Source organism: Fistularia commersonii, chromosome 4 (assembly GCF_037954325.1).
Source record: "Fistularia commersonii isolate RoL2024-O1a breed Wild chromosome 4, RoL_Fcom_v1.0, whole genome shotgun sequence".
Lineage (NCBI taxonomy): Eukaryota > Metazoa > Chordata > Actinopteri > Syngnathiformes > Fistulariidae > Fistularia > Fistularia commersonii.
Window position 1 is genome coordinate 11925489 of NC_141287.1, and position 14939 is coordinate 11940427.

At 47.3% G+C, this 14939-nt stretch overlaps 1 protein-coding gene across 1 annotated transcript in view; it reads right to left on the minus strand.

Annotated features, from left to right (window-relative positions):
• The window catches only part of LOC147234697 (polycystin-1-like protein 2), a 20270-nt gene extending 9977 nt beyond the window's left edge, over positions 1 to 10293 (minus strand). Inside the window, exons 1-14 of the mRNA XM_086145310.1 lie at positions 10158 to 10293; positions 9809 to 9955; positions 7786 to 7906; positions 6818 to 6949; positions 6593 to 6706; positions 6023 to 6137; positions 4860 to 5050; positions 4545 to 4775; positions 4069 to 4170; positions 3805 to 3983; positions 3249 to 3395; positions 1918 to 2117; positions 1140 to 1348; positions 832 to 1000 (exon numbers count right to left, since the gene is read on the minus strand). Coding sequence (XP_086001436.1) covers positions 832 to 1000; positions 1140 to 1348; positions 1918 to 2117; positions 3249 to 3395; positions 3805 to 3983; positions 4069 to 4170; positions 4545 to 4775; positions 4860 to 5050; positions 6023 to 6137; positions 6593 to 6706; positions 6818 to 6949; positions 7786 to 7906; positions 9809 to 9810 — 1912 coding nt within the window. The 5' untranslated portion in view covers positions 9811 to 9955; positions 10158 to 10293. The remainder of the gene's footprint in view (positions 1 to 831; positions 1001 to 1139; positions 1349 to 1917; positions 2118 to 3248; positions 3396 to 3804; positions 3984 to 4068; positions 4171 to 4544; positions 4776 to 4859; positions 5051 to 6022; positions 6138 to 6592; positions 6707 to 6817; positions 6950 to 7785; positions 7907 to 9808; positions 9956 to 10157) is intronic.
• Between the last annotated feature and the right edge of the window lie 4646 nt (positions 10294 to 14939).

Sequence of the window (14939 nt, forward strand, 5' to 3'; positions counted from 1 at the left end):
GGCAGCTGATTGCGCTACTCTGGTCTCAGCGGGTCCGCGCCTCACACTCGCTACGCACACAAAATATGATACGATACTCCTTAATGAGCAGCGTAGCAGCCTTCTGCATGCTGAGCAGTGAAGGCGGAGTTTCCTCACCACCTCTAAAACGAGGTTGAACTTCTTTTCTCAAACCCAACTCCCGCAGGCTCATTGGTCTCGGGAAATGAGGTCATTAGGGGCTAATCCAATTTCCTTCACGTCAAAATAGCACAGAAGACTCCCAGTCTTCAACACCCTTATATTTCCGGCTTCATTAGCATTAGCATGGCTGTCAGCGTTGAAATCCGTCCCCACCTGCGACACATCAAACTAATAATAATGAGTTACCTGAAAGATTAGAATGGCTCGCGCTGCCATGCACCTTTACAAAGTGTGAACTTCTTCAGCACATCCAGTCTGTCATGGTTTAGAACCCTTGCACTCTCTGAGAACAGACTCTCGGAAAATTAAATGGGATCTGCTAAATGGGTTCTGCTGGGGATGCTCTGTATCTTAGAACCAGAAGAGACAAATTAGGAGACAGGAGTTTAACCTACTGAGTTCTGCTGGATTTTGCACCAATGGTATCTCTTTTTCCCCTATGATGTCATGGCGTAACAGGGTAGAACATAAAACAAGCCCCGCCCCCAACAGGGATCCTCAAATACCATACGAATGCTAATAGTCTCCACTGGTTGCTATTAGCAGAGTAGCCGCTAGCATGTGTTAGACCCAATACAGCTTCCTGTTGTTGACTTAATGTTAGCCTGGCTCTCGCACCTGTGAGTCAGAATCTGCTGAAGGACAAACCTGGGGGCGGAGCCAGGGAGAAGGTATCCTCGCTCTGTCTGACAACATCGTCCAATGCGGAGAGCGCGGCGTCGATGTCCACCTGTGGCGCAAGTCCCAGTTTACCATTGGCATCCGCTGCGGTGCTTCTTACAGTCCCAGAGAGCGACCGCACCATTCTCATGATGTCCTGGGAGGGGGGATTCACGTGAATTTATCTCGTTTAAAAAAAAAATGGAACTTGATTCGTTTGAGGAAACAGGAACGAGATCCGCGTTGATAGCTTTTTTTGGCTGTGAGTGCTAATGTGACGGTAGAAGGACACCTACCTGGATGACGCCATCTAAAGTCAGGCTGTCCACGGTGTCTTTGGATGGATTCGCCTCTTCAGACCCGCCCTCTGTCCGGCGTGTGCAACACGACGCCGCCCACGGACGGGCGTTTCTGAAGACTCCCACAATGAGAATGTTGATGGGAAACATCATGAGCGAACTCTGAACCCCGATCATGAACTGTTGCCAGGTGAACTCGAAATGCCCTGGAGGATTGAAAGAGGGGGGGGGGGGGGGTATATCAAGGACTGGACCGATCGGCGTCATCTTTTACCCGCTTTTAAGGTCCGGGATTCATAAACCCTGACCTCAATTTATTATCGGAGAAATAATGGGCTGGTGTGACAACCGTGGAAAGCAGCCGGGGTCGGTTTAATTTCACCCCACGGACGCATCAGGCGCCAACCGATCCCCCGACCACATTAAGTCTGGTCCCTATCAAATTTGCCCCAGCGTGAGCGTATCACAACCTCTTATCTCTGACGGGGAATGGAAAGGAGGGTGGTTGATAAATGGACTCTGTGGAATTTGGGTTGCTTTGCATCATGGCCTTAATCAAATATAGCAGACAGACAGGTGCCTGCTGGGTTTATTTCAAGTAAATGGAGCTAGTTTGACTCATGTAAAATGGCAGTATTCGCCCACATCGCCCCTCTCGGTCAACACAGATTGCTTTGGGTCACTTGAATAATCCAATGCAACTGAACACAGTGTGCTTGTACAAAGAAGTAGATGAGCGGAAAGGCGCTATCCTCCAACTCTTCGGGCGCGGTACCTAGGTCCATGGTCTGCTCCGACGGGTCCTCCGGGATGCCGTAGAACATGATGCCGGTTAGCATGGTGCACAGTAGCAGGGAGAAGCAGCAGGACACCCGCTGAACGCGGGTGAAGTTGCTGTTTGGCGGCCGACCGACTACAGAGTACCAGAGGTGTCCGTCACTGAAGTCCTTCGTCGTCTTGGCCAGGAACAAATTGCTGGAAGAGAAAGAAAAGTGGCGAGAAAAATGGGAAGTGAATGAATGAAACTTTATGAACGGCTCACAGGTCAATCACAGGGTCGCACATCCTGAAATCCAACTACTCACCCTCTAACACCTACAGATAGTTTAAGATGGTCTTCAATGACCCTGCTGATTTTTTTTGGGATGATGGAAATTAAACGGAGAACCTGGCAAAAACCCAGGCAGGAGTGGGGAGTACATGGTGACACCCGGTGAATCACCATTTTAAATAATTTCAGTAGTCCAAAATTTTGCCTGGAGTGACACCTTGAAGCCTTTGGCGCCAATAGAAGCAACATTATTAATGACAAAAGGGACGTTTTTTTGGGGGAATGAATATTTGTAAATGATTCTGGGCTTTTGAATGAGAGAGGAGGGGTTCTATTGATATGTTCTCCTACCCTTGAAGGTTGAACAGGTGTGCTGCTGACATTTTCACATTGTAGAAACTTTTTGTGGCTCTGAAAGCCTTTACGGAAGTTAGCCGTTTCTCCATGCTCCAGCATAGGAGCCGCATGCAGCTCGGGAGCCACAGGCTGGCCAGGCCTGCTTCAACCCATCTGATGGTCCATGGTTCTTATTCTTGCCTTGCAGAACACCTCCATGTTGTTGTTTTTCCCTCTTCTCCCTCTTGAGGTGCACTTTGCAGATGCAGAACTAAAAGGTACCCCTGGAGGAGGGTAGTTCCTGGAACCAAATTCGACCTGGACAGTTGGTAGAACATGTCTCCAGAGGCCTTATACAGGAATACCCCAGCTTCCTCCAACCATCCCTTGCCTGACTGGTACACGCTTTAATTCATCACCTAGTTTACACTAAAAGATCCCGGAAGATCCTGACTATTTGTTGTTGACCCCCTTCCAGTTCCAAACTCAATTGTGTCATTCCCTTCTCCCTGGAATCCAGCAAATCTTTATTGTAGATCCCATGAATACATGTGACACCAAGTCATTTCAAATGTTGCCAGCCATGACAAGGCCAGCAGTGGTTCCAGCTCCGCTTCCAAACTTGAAATAGATTTCTCAGTAAACCTGCCTGCTAGTTTTTTTTGGACAAACATTGCTCAGCTGCCTTGTTTCATCCACTCACAACCCAGACACTTTACCTGAACTTTTTCAGGTCCGCCTCCGTGGATACGGGGAAAACTTTGTCTAGGGAACAGTCGTCCGTGTCGATGGCCAGCCAGGAGTTGCAAAGGAAGTGCCACCTCTGCTTGGTCTGCAGGTCACAGACCAAAACTCTACTGACATACCTGGAGGGGAAAATACAGACAAGTTAAATCTTGTTAAGTTAAAAAAAAGCATCTGCTGCTTGAAAAAAAAAGATAAATAGCCTGCCTACATTCAGTGTTCAGGTCTGTTGTGAAACCCAGAGGTTAAACTAACTCAGTCAAGCTAACCGCTACTAATGCATAATCTGAGCTGACTGACTTCCAGGGATGAAATATGTTTTATTCAAATCTCCTTTCGTGGGATGAGCATTGGTTGGAGGGGGCGCAGGTTGTGGATGAAGTTCCAGGTTTCAGATTCAATCGCTAATCGCTAATTCAATCGCTAATCGCTACAAGGCCAACATTGTGTGCCTCCTCAGCTGATTCAGATCAGAACGGGCCAAAAGATCAACAAGGTATCCAAGACGTGCAACTGCCCCCATAGGCCTACCAGGCGCTGTGGCTCCCAGCGTTGTTGTGCCACAGTCTGACACTGTGTAGGTCTCCCAGGGAGAAAGGGGTGGTCAGCAGGAATATATCCACCGCCCCCCTCTCAAACAGACGCTTCTTCTTGTCTATCAGGTGATGCGGCTCGCTGCTCCCCTCCGCGCCCAGCAAAATGATGGTTACCTAAAAAAAAAAATTGCATGGATTGGAGGCCCGAGGTACACAGATAAAAAGGATTTAAAAGCGGAAGAGAAGATTATAAACCGACCCGGGAGGAAGTGGCAGCGCCCCTCCGAAACCCGGTGCTCACGCTCAGCAGGTAGCGGTACTCGTCCCTGGGATCGTTGTCTTCCAGCACAGTCACCTTCACCTGATAATTCACCAATACAAAACTAAAAGATTAAACAAATGTAGCCAATCCCAGCTTTCATTGGGCAAGAGGCAGGGCATAACCTGGACTGGTGACTTTACACTCACAGGGGCCACCTATGGAGACATCAAACCATTTGCATTTTTGTGTAATGGAAAAACCAGCAAAGCCCCTGGATACATTACTTTGAAGGACAGCCGGTGCACGTGCTTGCCCACAAAAACCCCTGGCACCCCCGAATGTGCACATACGTCCAGCTACAAAGCCAGTGGCGCAAACCTCTCCTGAAGCACATGCCGTGAATGAGGCCTTTTTGAGTGAAACAACAGGAAGGGTTGGATATGAAAGATGCCACCCTGGTGGACATCGCGCACCTTGGCAGTGTCTTGGGCGTCCCTTCGCCGTGCCCACACCACAACCAGCAGGTAGGCGGCGAACAGGCTCCCAATGAAGCAAACGACCACAGGATTCGTGGTGAAGGTCCTGAACAGCTCTGCGCTGCGTGATGGGTCCACTAGATGGGGCGTGACAAAGAAGGAGCTGCCGAAGAAGGTCAGGTGGTTGCAAAGGCAGCTGGCGACCAAAGGCGAGGACCTGGCTCCAACCTTGGGGGTCAGAAAGGCCACCTGACTACTAAAGGTTTGGATATCAGGGCGTGAGGGACAGGTGGGTTAAGGTACCGTACTTACTCTGCATCCGCGGTCCCTCCATTCTGATTCTAATTTGTCCCAGAAGCGACATGATGTGGCGAATGATCTTATGGATAAAGTGGCGTTGACCTCTTTGACACCCGGGCCCAGGATGGGTCTCACCACAAGGTAGTGCACCCCTGTGTTCCCTTTCAAAGTCTTGGGGTCTAGCAGCCATGTGTACCGCTCATCTGCATCACACACAAATATACAAACCCTGAGAAGGCCTCACTTTCAACCCTTTTAAGGTAAAATCTTCTTTTCCTTTGGACCTATCCCTTGAGGAGTTGCAATTGCAGATCATTTGCCCCACTATGTACATGTCCAAACCATCTCTGTCTGACATTATCTCTATAACATGTAACATACACTGTCCCCAGATGGACTAATTTCTGATACTATCCATTCTCCTCGCTCCCAAAGAGGACCTCTGAACCAGACAACATGGCTGGTCTCACCTCAATCCACTTTATCTTTCCTTTCATTCTGCCTGATCCGTTGACATCGTCCCGGACACTTTGCTCAACCTATTCCAACCTGCTTGATCACTTTTCTTCCCCTCTTTTCCACCACTCTGGACTGGTGATCCTAGGTACTTAAAATCCTCTTCTTTCTTTATCTCCACTCCCCTTGGCTCAATGCTTCAACTTGGGTCCCTCTCATTCACACGTATTCTGTCTTGTTGTGATCAACCTTCACCCCCGTCCTTTCCAGAGCATACCTCCACCTCCCTAGATCTTCCTTTACCTGCTCCCTGATCTCATTGCAGATTCACATTGTCCTCTAAAAACATCATAATCCATGAAGATTCCTGTCTAACCTCATTTGTCAGCCTGACCATCACCACTGCAAACAAGAAGGGGATCAGAGCTGATCCCTGATGTAGTCCCAACTCCACCTTGAACTTCTCTATCACACCTGTAGCACACCTCACCACTATCTCACAGTTAGCATACATGTCCTGCACCATTCTAACATACTTCTCTGGCATGACTTTCTCATATGATCATAGTTTTTGGTCCTGCCCTGTAAGCTCCCTCTGACATTCTCCTACTTCTCTATCGACATTCTTTGAGGAAATATTTTACCTTTAGTACACACTCCTGGTATTCTAAGTTAAGAATTAAATAAATAGCATTTCAAATTTAAAAGGAATGTTGTACCGAGCGTGTTTCCCTCGTGAGGCATCTGGGTCACAGCGACATGATGTGCTTGGGTCGGGTAGCTCTGATGGCCCAGCAACACTTTGAAAGGGAGACCGTCCTCTGAGGGCATCATCTTTGGAGAAAAAGAATGTCATGTATCACTTTTTTACACACTTGGAATGCTTTGAAATCTTTGGCAAAAGTAAAGAACAGCCCCTTAAGTCCGGAAGGCTGAATTTTCGGATGGAAAGGCCATAACATTTCCTCCTATCTGGTCAAAATTCTTGCAATCAAGCAGGGGAAATACCTCCTGGATGACAGAATACTTGACTTATTAACGTCTTGAAGTATCCTTTAGCAGTACATTTAGGATTTGAATGAATATTTTGGGATTAAATGACTACAATGGCATACATTTGATACTGTGAGCCTGAAGACATCAAAAATTGTTCCATCTTCTAAAAGACCTCTCACACCACTAACTTTGCTTCAACGTTAATGGTGACATGGATATATACTGAGCAGTAGTTTTTTTGTTATGAAAGTAGAGGTGACAGTATATCTTCATTTCCCCCAGAGGAAGCGGACCTTCAGAACCAACGTGTCTTCGGCCGAGGAAATGTCCAGAACAGTGGTGCTGAAGTTCCTCAGGTCCAGCACAGAAATGTTCACCTGCTGGCTCCCTGGCCTCGGCAGCCGAACCTACAGGAAGGATCATTGCAAGAAAAAGGTAACGGGGGTTAGTAGAACTAGATAATCTGTGGTAGTACATGTTCCCGGTTTTGGAGCAGGGTGGTTTGACACTTCGCACACCTCGATATCCTTGCTGAGGTTCTGCAGAGGGATGGCAGAGCCGTTTTCTGCCGCAAGGGACAGGGCTCCGATCAGCCCGCTGATGTTGCCCTTCCCGCTCCAGGAAAACGGATTGGTGCCTAAACTCAGCATCTGTGAATTTATTGATTGTATTACATTACCATGGAGTTTAATGTTTGGCTGCAAGACACAAGACATATGTGTGACTGAGAGGTGTTGGAGGGGGTGCAAGACATGTATGAGAAATGTGAGACATAGGTAGAGGTGGGACTACATCCGAGTTCAGCTCTGAGCCCATTCCTGTTCACTATGGTGACAGAGAGGCTGATAGATGAGGTTAGGTACGAATCGCCATGGATTATGATGTTTGCCTGTGACATTGTCATCTGTAGTGAATGCAGGTCACAAGTGGAGGAACATCTAGAGGGGCAGAGGTACACCCAGGAAAGTAGAGGGATGAAGGTTAGCCATAGCAAGACCCAAGTTGGACAGTGAAGCAGAGATAGAGAAGTTGGAGGACTTTAGGTACCAAGGGTCAATGGAGAGGGTGGAGAAGAGGTGAAGAAACAAGTGTCAGGTTATTGGAATGAGTGGAGGAAAGTGAAGAAGGTGGCGAGTGCAGCCATGTAATTTAGTTTCAAGACACTGAGAAGTAACAAAGGTCACAATGTTGAGGGTCTCTTTGGGAGTGAGGAGGATGGGCAGGATCAGGAATGAATCCATCAGAAGGATAGCACGTTAGAGGTTCTGGAGGTAAAAAGATGGTTTAAACTTTTGCTGAGGAGGAATGGTAGAAGGATGCTGAGGTTGGATCAGCCAGGAGAGGTGGACCAGAGAGGAGTTTTGGACACGAAATTAGTTGGTGTAAGCTTTAGAGAGAAGCAGTTGATTGTCTGTGGAGATCCCCAAATGGAGCAAGAGAAAAGAAAAAAAGATTTATTTATGTATCTATTTATTGCATGACCTACCCTTACGTCCACAGGTGCCTCTGGGTGACTCTTGCTCAGGGGCAGGGGCGGGAAGCCAAAGGCAGCACAGGTGCAATTGGGGATGGTGATGGGCTCCAAGTGCAAGTTTTGTGGTGTCACCCTGAGGTATGAAATTCAAGATGCCAGCGATGTTATCAAACCACAAAAAAGATAAACAAAATATGAAAAGTCTGTGGTAAATGCTGGCTGACGACAAGGCTAACAAGAAATGTCAAAATACTGTTAAACATCAAACTGTGTTGACACATTTTTCAGGGTACACCAATGAGTGTGTGTGTGTGTGTGTGTATGTGTGCACAACTTTGTCCTTTAGTGAAATCTGAAAGCGTTTGTAAACACACCAATCTGTCACTGACTGACGACCGAGAAATGAAAAAATAGAACGAATGATTTGTAATTTATATGTCTAGGTGCTGAAATGTCTCATTTTCTGAGCCATTTAAAAAGAAAATAGAACAGTTGTAATTACTGAGGAATTACTGAAAGTGTTTCCCACAGGACCAGCTGCTTATGTTGTCAGAAAATCTTCAAATAAGTTGGCAAAAGACTGCCTCTTTCAGCTGTGCCCATGACGGGCTTTATCTGGGATATGCTAAGCTAAGATAAGCAAGTCCTCTCGGGACACCTCGTGGCTGTGAGACCCACCGTCTGACAAACACAGACACATCCGCTCTTTGGATAATCGTCGGATCGTCGTTGGTTCGGTGAAACATCAGCAGCGCTCTCTGCGTGTTGCCCAGGGCGATGAGGACGGACTCTGAGACGTCCCTCTGTAAACGATGGTAGCAAGTCAAGTCGGATTTTATCTATATCGCGCCAAATCACGAACCACGAATCGTGACACTTTCCATGGAAGCCACGTCTGGACCACACGCTTTAAGATGATGAGACTTCTGTCTTGCCAGCACTCATTAAAATGAATTACAGAAACCCAACTTTCCCCCACGGGCAAGCACTTGGCAAAGACAATATGGAAACACTATCTTTTACCAGACAGGAACCCAGAACAAATCTCCGCTCAATGAAGGGCGCCCTTCTGTCTTGACGCTTTTTTCAAAGGGGTAGTTTTTTATTAGGTTCTTGTCAAAAGCGCCCGAGGGTGTTTTCGTCTTCTCCACTCACCGACTATTTCCCGTGTGAAATTTAGGTAAACGTTGCAAACGACTGACCGGACAGCTCGCTAGCACGCGAAACGTCACCACGCCCTTCGACCGGACCAGAGGCCAGAAACTAAATGCTGGAGACCAGAAATCGGTGACCGGACACCCAAGTTTGAACCGCAGTCTGGGTCATTCCCGTCGTGCTGTCCAGATATCAAGAACCTGACTCTCGTGCTGAAGCCGGTCCCTTGAGGTAGAGGAGACGGACTCGTTCCATCATAGTGATGAGCCACCCGCCCGCTTCCAGGTGCCCATGCTCCCCTACCTGGCCTTCTGCTTCTGCTGCTGGACCACCAGTAAACTTTTTCAAACCTGGTCCATTGGTGTGGTTCCCTGTGTTGCATTTGGGTCCGTACAAAACATAACACTGCTAAGCCTGTTCTCGAGGATGAGGCAAAATATCCATTTGCTCTTTTGGAGAGATGGCAGTCTCTGCGATGGAGGGCTCTTGGCCGGCCCAACTAGCCAGATGGTGCCGTTACAGTCACAGGAAGGAGCGTACCGTTTTGGGAGGACACCCAACAGTCACGCTGTTGTGACCAGACCTCTATGGAGTCCTCAGTAGGCGTACTTCTACAAATCCTGGATATAATTCATTCATTCATCTATAATGTTGCTTATCATGCTAACATTGCTCCAAATGAGCTGAAGCCAATCATAGCAGTCACTACACGAGAGGCGGGTTTTAACCATGAGTAGTCACCTGTCAGTCACAGGGCTACATGTAGAAAAATCCAACCATTCACCCTCTCATGCTAACTAATGGAACGCTCCAAGTTAGAAGCTAGCTGACGCGCTCCTGGTGTCAGGTGACTTCACCTGTTGGGGGTGAGAGGACTCACATTGGTGGAGAAACCCAGGATGCTGCTCGCTCCCTCCACCACGTAGCCCGCCGCAGTCCTCACTTGCCTCCAAGCCTCGGCGCTTTGGTCCCCTATCATGTGGAGGAGAGTCTGACTGAGGTTGGCGAGCAACAGGGAGGCGCCTTCCTGGGGTGAGAATCAATGCCACACACACACACACACACACACACAGAATTCCAATTTATTTGATTCCCGTTAGCATAGCATTGCTTATCTTGTTTGTATTTTCGTTCAGATACTAAAAGGCTGATCAGTCAAAGTGAGAAAGTACTACAATGTCATATTTACTGCCCATCGCATACGTTCTCGTGCGAGTACTTCATGGTACCTGAGCAGAGGCACTGAGCTCGGAGCCGTCCCGGATGAGCGAGCAGAGACCCCTCGCTAAGACCTGAACACCCTCCGGAGTTTGCGCCGGCGCTGCTCCTGCCGCTTCGATCAATATATCCAGCATCTCCTCCCGAAGCTCAAAAAAAACAAAACATACATTGTTTAGTATCTCTGATGTCTGTAGGGTACTGCAACATCCCTAAGCAGATGCAGAATCGCTCGCAGTGCCTTCTGTCTGGTCCGAGTCATACCCGCTACTTTGCTTTTAGGACATAAATTCCCTTTTTGTTTTGACGAACAGGGGTGCACGCTATAAGCCGGAGGCCTGCAGTTACAGTCAGTCCCCTGACGTGTTCTCCTGCTCTCTAAGCCCAGAGTGAGATCTTCACAGATTTCAACTGCTCGATACTTGGCCCACCACCAACATTGTTTTTTATCCATGCAATTACACAGCTCTGCAGCCACGGGGAGGGGCGGAGGGGGGGATCCCCCACACATGTGTGTTTGTGTGTAGGTGTTTCAAAAGAGCCGCCGCGATAAGAAGTTGGGTTTTGATTTCTTGAGGAGGTTATTGATCGACCACGCTGAGGAAAATAAGCCCCTGGACACTTTAGAGCTGGCTGATGCTCCCTATGGTGACGGCAAAACCGAAGCACAGGATATTGTCGAAAAGAAGAAGAAGAATAAGCAAAGGAAGACAGTAAAAAAAACAGATTTGGGGTCTCATTGTGAAATGCATTTGGTTTCTCGGGGGGGGGGCAAGATCAAGGAGAGAGTGTAATTTTTGTATTCAGATTAAATACTGTGAACTGAAAAAGTTTGTTTATTATTGGAAGCCCCCCCGCCTCCAACCGGTCTGTGGGAACATTTTCATGCATAAAAATGGTTCCTAGTACAAAAAAGATTGGAGACCGCTGCTTTAAATCCATCCCTTCCCCCTCGTCACTAAAGGTGTACCCCAAGGCTCTGTCCTGGGGCCCCTTCTCTTCATTATCTACCTCCTTCCTCCTCTGCAATATTAAATTCGACAGTCAACTCCACTGCTATGTGGATAACACCTAGCTCTACCTCACCAATAAAACCTTGACCACTCTCCTGGCGGTAATAAAACCAAGGTTCTCCTCATTGGCACTGAATCCACTTTATCAAAAGATGACAGCCTCTCTCTCGCTATCGCTAACTCCTCTGTTCCCGCTCCGCCGCCCAAGGTTAAAAGTTTGTGTGTCATCCTCGACAGTATGCTATGCTTTCAGTCCCGGGAGGGAAAAGGAAATTCGAAGATCGAATTCTACCACTGTTACAGCAGTTCTGATCATTTTAGCTGCCTCTGAATGTAACATCCAATTAGCGGGCAAGTTGAAATCACCTTGAGTTCTCTCATCCTCAATCAAAAACAGGCAGTTCAATGCGTTGGATTCTTGGAGGCCTTACACACACTCTCTTTTGTCATTACATACATACAGGCTTGCACATATGTGCTTTCGTCATGTGATCAATGGACAAACAGATTTCTCTCCTTGTATTCAGAGATATTTAAAAGTAAACTGCCCATTCTTCTGTGAATGAACGGCTCATGTCGAGAGTTTCACTCGTGAACACTCGTGTACCTTCTGTAGCTAACATCTTTGCATTTATCTTGACGCCCATTGCTCACATCTACACACCTACTATGTAGATTTTGACAATTGTTTAGTCAGCTATTAATTAACCTATTTGAGGGGTATCCCCCCCCCCCCTCCTTGCCAAATGTGTCAAAAGGGGGGAGTGTTGTGAAATTATTTTATATTGTAACTTTACTGTTCTCTCGGAAACAAAGATGCCCTTGGGTAATCAACTGTCTCCCTTCCAAATAATATGTCCTTGTCTAAAAAACATGTCTTTCTCCATCTCATACAGACACCAGGTAGTCACACAAGCATGCCTCCTAACTGATGGAATGTTGTCCTTCTACATGGAAACTCCTCTCTATAAAAACCCAGCCCTGCCGTTTGTTTTTTGTACTCTCCTGCAGACGACTCTGTGATCTGCATGACTTGTACCTTTTGAGACCTCAAAGTAAACATCCAAAGACCATTCTGACCATTCTTTGATATTCACCAACTTTGTTAAAGAAGACTCCAAAATATTCCACAACAGAATGATTGAAAGTGTTGATGATGATTTTTGTCTCATGGTCACTACATTCATAACTGTCTTAAGTTTGCATCTTTGTTGGGGCTAATTTTTCAGACTCTTTCTCAACATCCATTGATATCCGGTTTGTCTTTCTTCCTCTCTGTTCTACCGGCAGATAGGCGGGCCTTTACCTCTTGCCTCGCCGTTTTCTCCGCCTCATCGGTTTGGTACTTGAGTTTGTCAGCAACAGAGCTGAGGAGCTGCCCCAAAATTTCCCCTGAAAAAAGGCCTTCTCTCTTCAATTGAGCAGCGGCTTCTCGTACTGCTGCCAAAAGTTCATCGACAGAATAGTTAGAGCTGCCATCAGAATCAAGCACCTGTAGGGGAAAAAAGACGAAGAGAAGTGTCTCAGCACCAATGGAGAGGAAGAAAATAGCCCTCTACCCCTTGTTTCTCTTCTTTTCAAACATCTGTTAGCCTGACGCACCTGTGCCGATACAGTAGTGCTAGCTCGAAAGCTGCTAGCTTGCGCCGTCGCCACGATGACCAAGTTATAGTCAGAGCCTCTTCGACCACCGGGAAGGTACAAATACTTTGTGTCAGTGCTGGAACTGAAACGCAAGTGTTTACCTGCTCACACAACAAGGCGGGTCAGGTTAGCCCTTCTGGAGCTACCAGAATATGCTAGCATATACTCGTTATATGAGAACTTACCCTCAGTCTTAAAGCAGTACAGGCAATCAGGACAGGGAAGGGCAGTGCGACAGGAGATACTGAAAGCCTGAAGTACCGTGCCACTTGCTGGTGAGATAGAGCAGGAGAAGCTATTAAAGCTGTCGGTGGTCCTCAGGGACGCCGGGTAGGTCATGACTGCTGTTGCCGAGGTGACAGGTGATGCAGTCATCACATCCCCTTGGTTCTCATCAGATTCTGCTGCAGTTGCTGTCCTCTCTGTTGGTGGACCTGTGTCTTCTTGATACGGTGTCACTTCTATGTTGTACGTTTTGTAAAAGGGCATCTCGGCAGCTAGGGTACGGGAGAAAACAACACCAGCGTTGTCACATCTCTGGTAAGACCAGACTTCAGTTGCCCTCCGTGTTTTTGTAGGCGCATTAGAGAACTTCACTCTTCACTTCTTGCTAGCTTGTATTGTAGCTCATGGAATCGGCATCTTAGCTACACCAAAAGTCAAGTATATATTCTTCAGAAAAACCCCTCTAGGGTACATTTTTCGATGAAACCGTGTGACTGGAGCACCTTGAGGCTCATTCGTGCTCAACGTTAAATCCATAACTTTCTGTCACTCCTCCATCTTCATTTCCTTCTTAACATTTTCAGGGAGCTCGCGGATTTGTGGCCAAACATGGCAACCCGGAGCAGTACCTCCCGAAATAATGGGGGGGCAGTGGGGCCAAGTATGCTCAAGTACGATTCTGTTGCCTCTGACTTGGAAGCCATATAATCACCAGCTGCCCCACTCCTGCCACCACTTCAAACTTGGAAGTGAACTGAGCTCTGCACTGCCATCGAGGGGATGTATTGCAACATCTTTACATACGTATCATTAGCATAAATGAGCCTTCCGTCAGAAGCGGATGAGAGAAAATACGACAACATGACTGTGCCATTTGCACTAAGCTAGCATTTACCAGTTGGACTGAAACTTCAGCCCACTTACCGGCTTGCGCAGCAGAGGTCACGACCACCGTGATGTTTGTGCGTTTCATTCTGGCGATGAGCAGATACTGATTCCCAACAAAATATTCACCGCCACCGTTCTGCTTCTGCGTCAGCGGCTTTTTCCCAGTCTCCAGGTAGCAGCTCCTCGTCTTCCACTGCCTCAGAGGAGACCAGTTCACAACGGAAGTACGATTAATACCTGTAATTTACATCCTGGATGGAAAAAAAGGCGGGGCTTCGAGACTCACGTCCCAGAAGCGCTGGTTTCGGATGTCCTCAATGTACCACACTACCTCCGGACACCGGGATGTTTGACACAGCAGCTTTATCCTCACCTTGTTCCGCCATCTGCTCAGGTCGCAGCCTTCCATGCAGGTGAGGCTTCAACACAAACAGGAAGTAGAATTTCATGATGAGAGGTGAAACGTCTCCAAGTGAGGAAATTCAAGTTGCCGCAACAAGAAGATTTCCACAAGAATTCACCATGACGGGGATGACAGGGAACCTCCATAGACATCCGGATCAATTATTCCAATGTACACTGTTAGCGATGTTTCGCAAATTTCAAATAGTAACGAGTTGGTGAGCGGAGCCATGAAAACACCGTCAGGCGGTGGCTTTACCTCGTATTGGATTTTGCTACAACAACTTTTGATCTTATAAACTATTTGCTCTACAATGAGGTTCTCGAGCATCAGTCCTTTTTCAATCTCGGTTTTATTTTTACTGCACGATATTTTTATGTCCTAAATTATGAGTTTACTACTGGGCTAGTACAAGTGATTTACATACGTACCAGTACACAATATGTCAGTTCTGACTTACAGCAAAAAAGTTGTGTTGCACCGTGGGAACAGAATTCCTGTTGTATTTAAGAACAGCTGCAGGACTGTTCCAAGGAAACCGCCACGATCTTTGAGAATTTGACGCCCTTCTGTAAACTGGACTTGTGTTTTGGCAAAAAAGGGGACGTGACTTTTCCGGC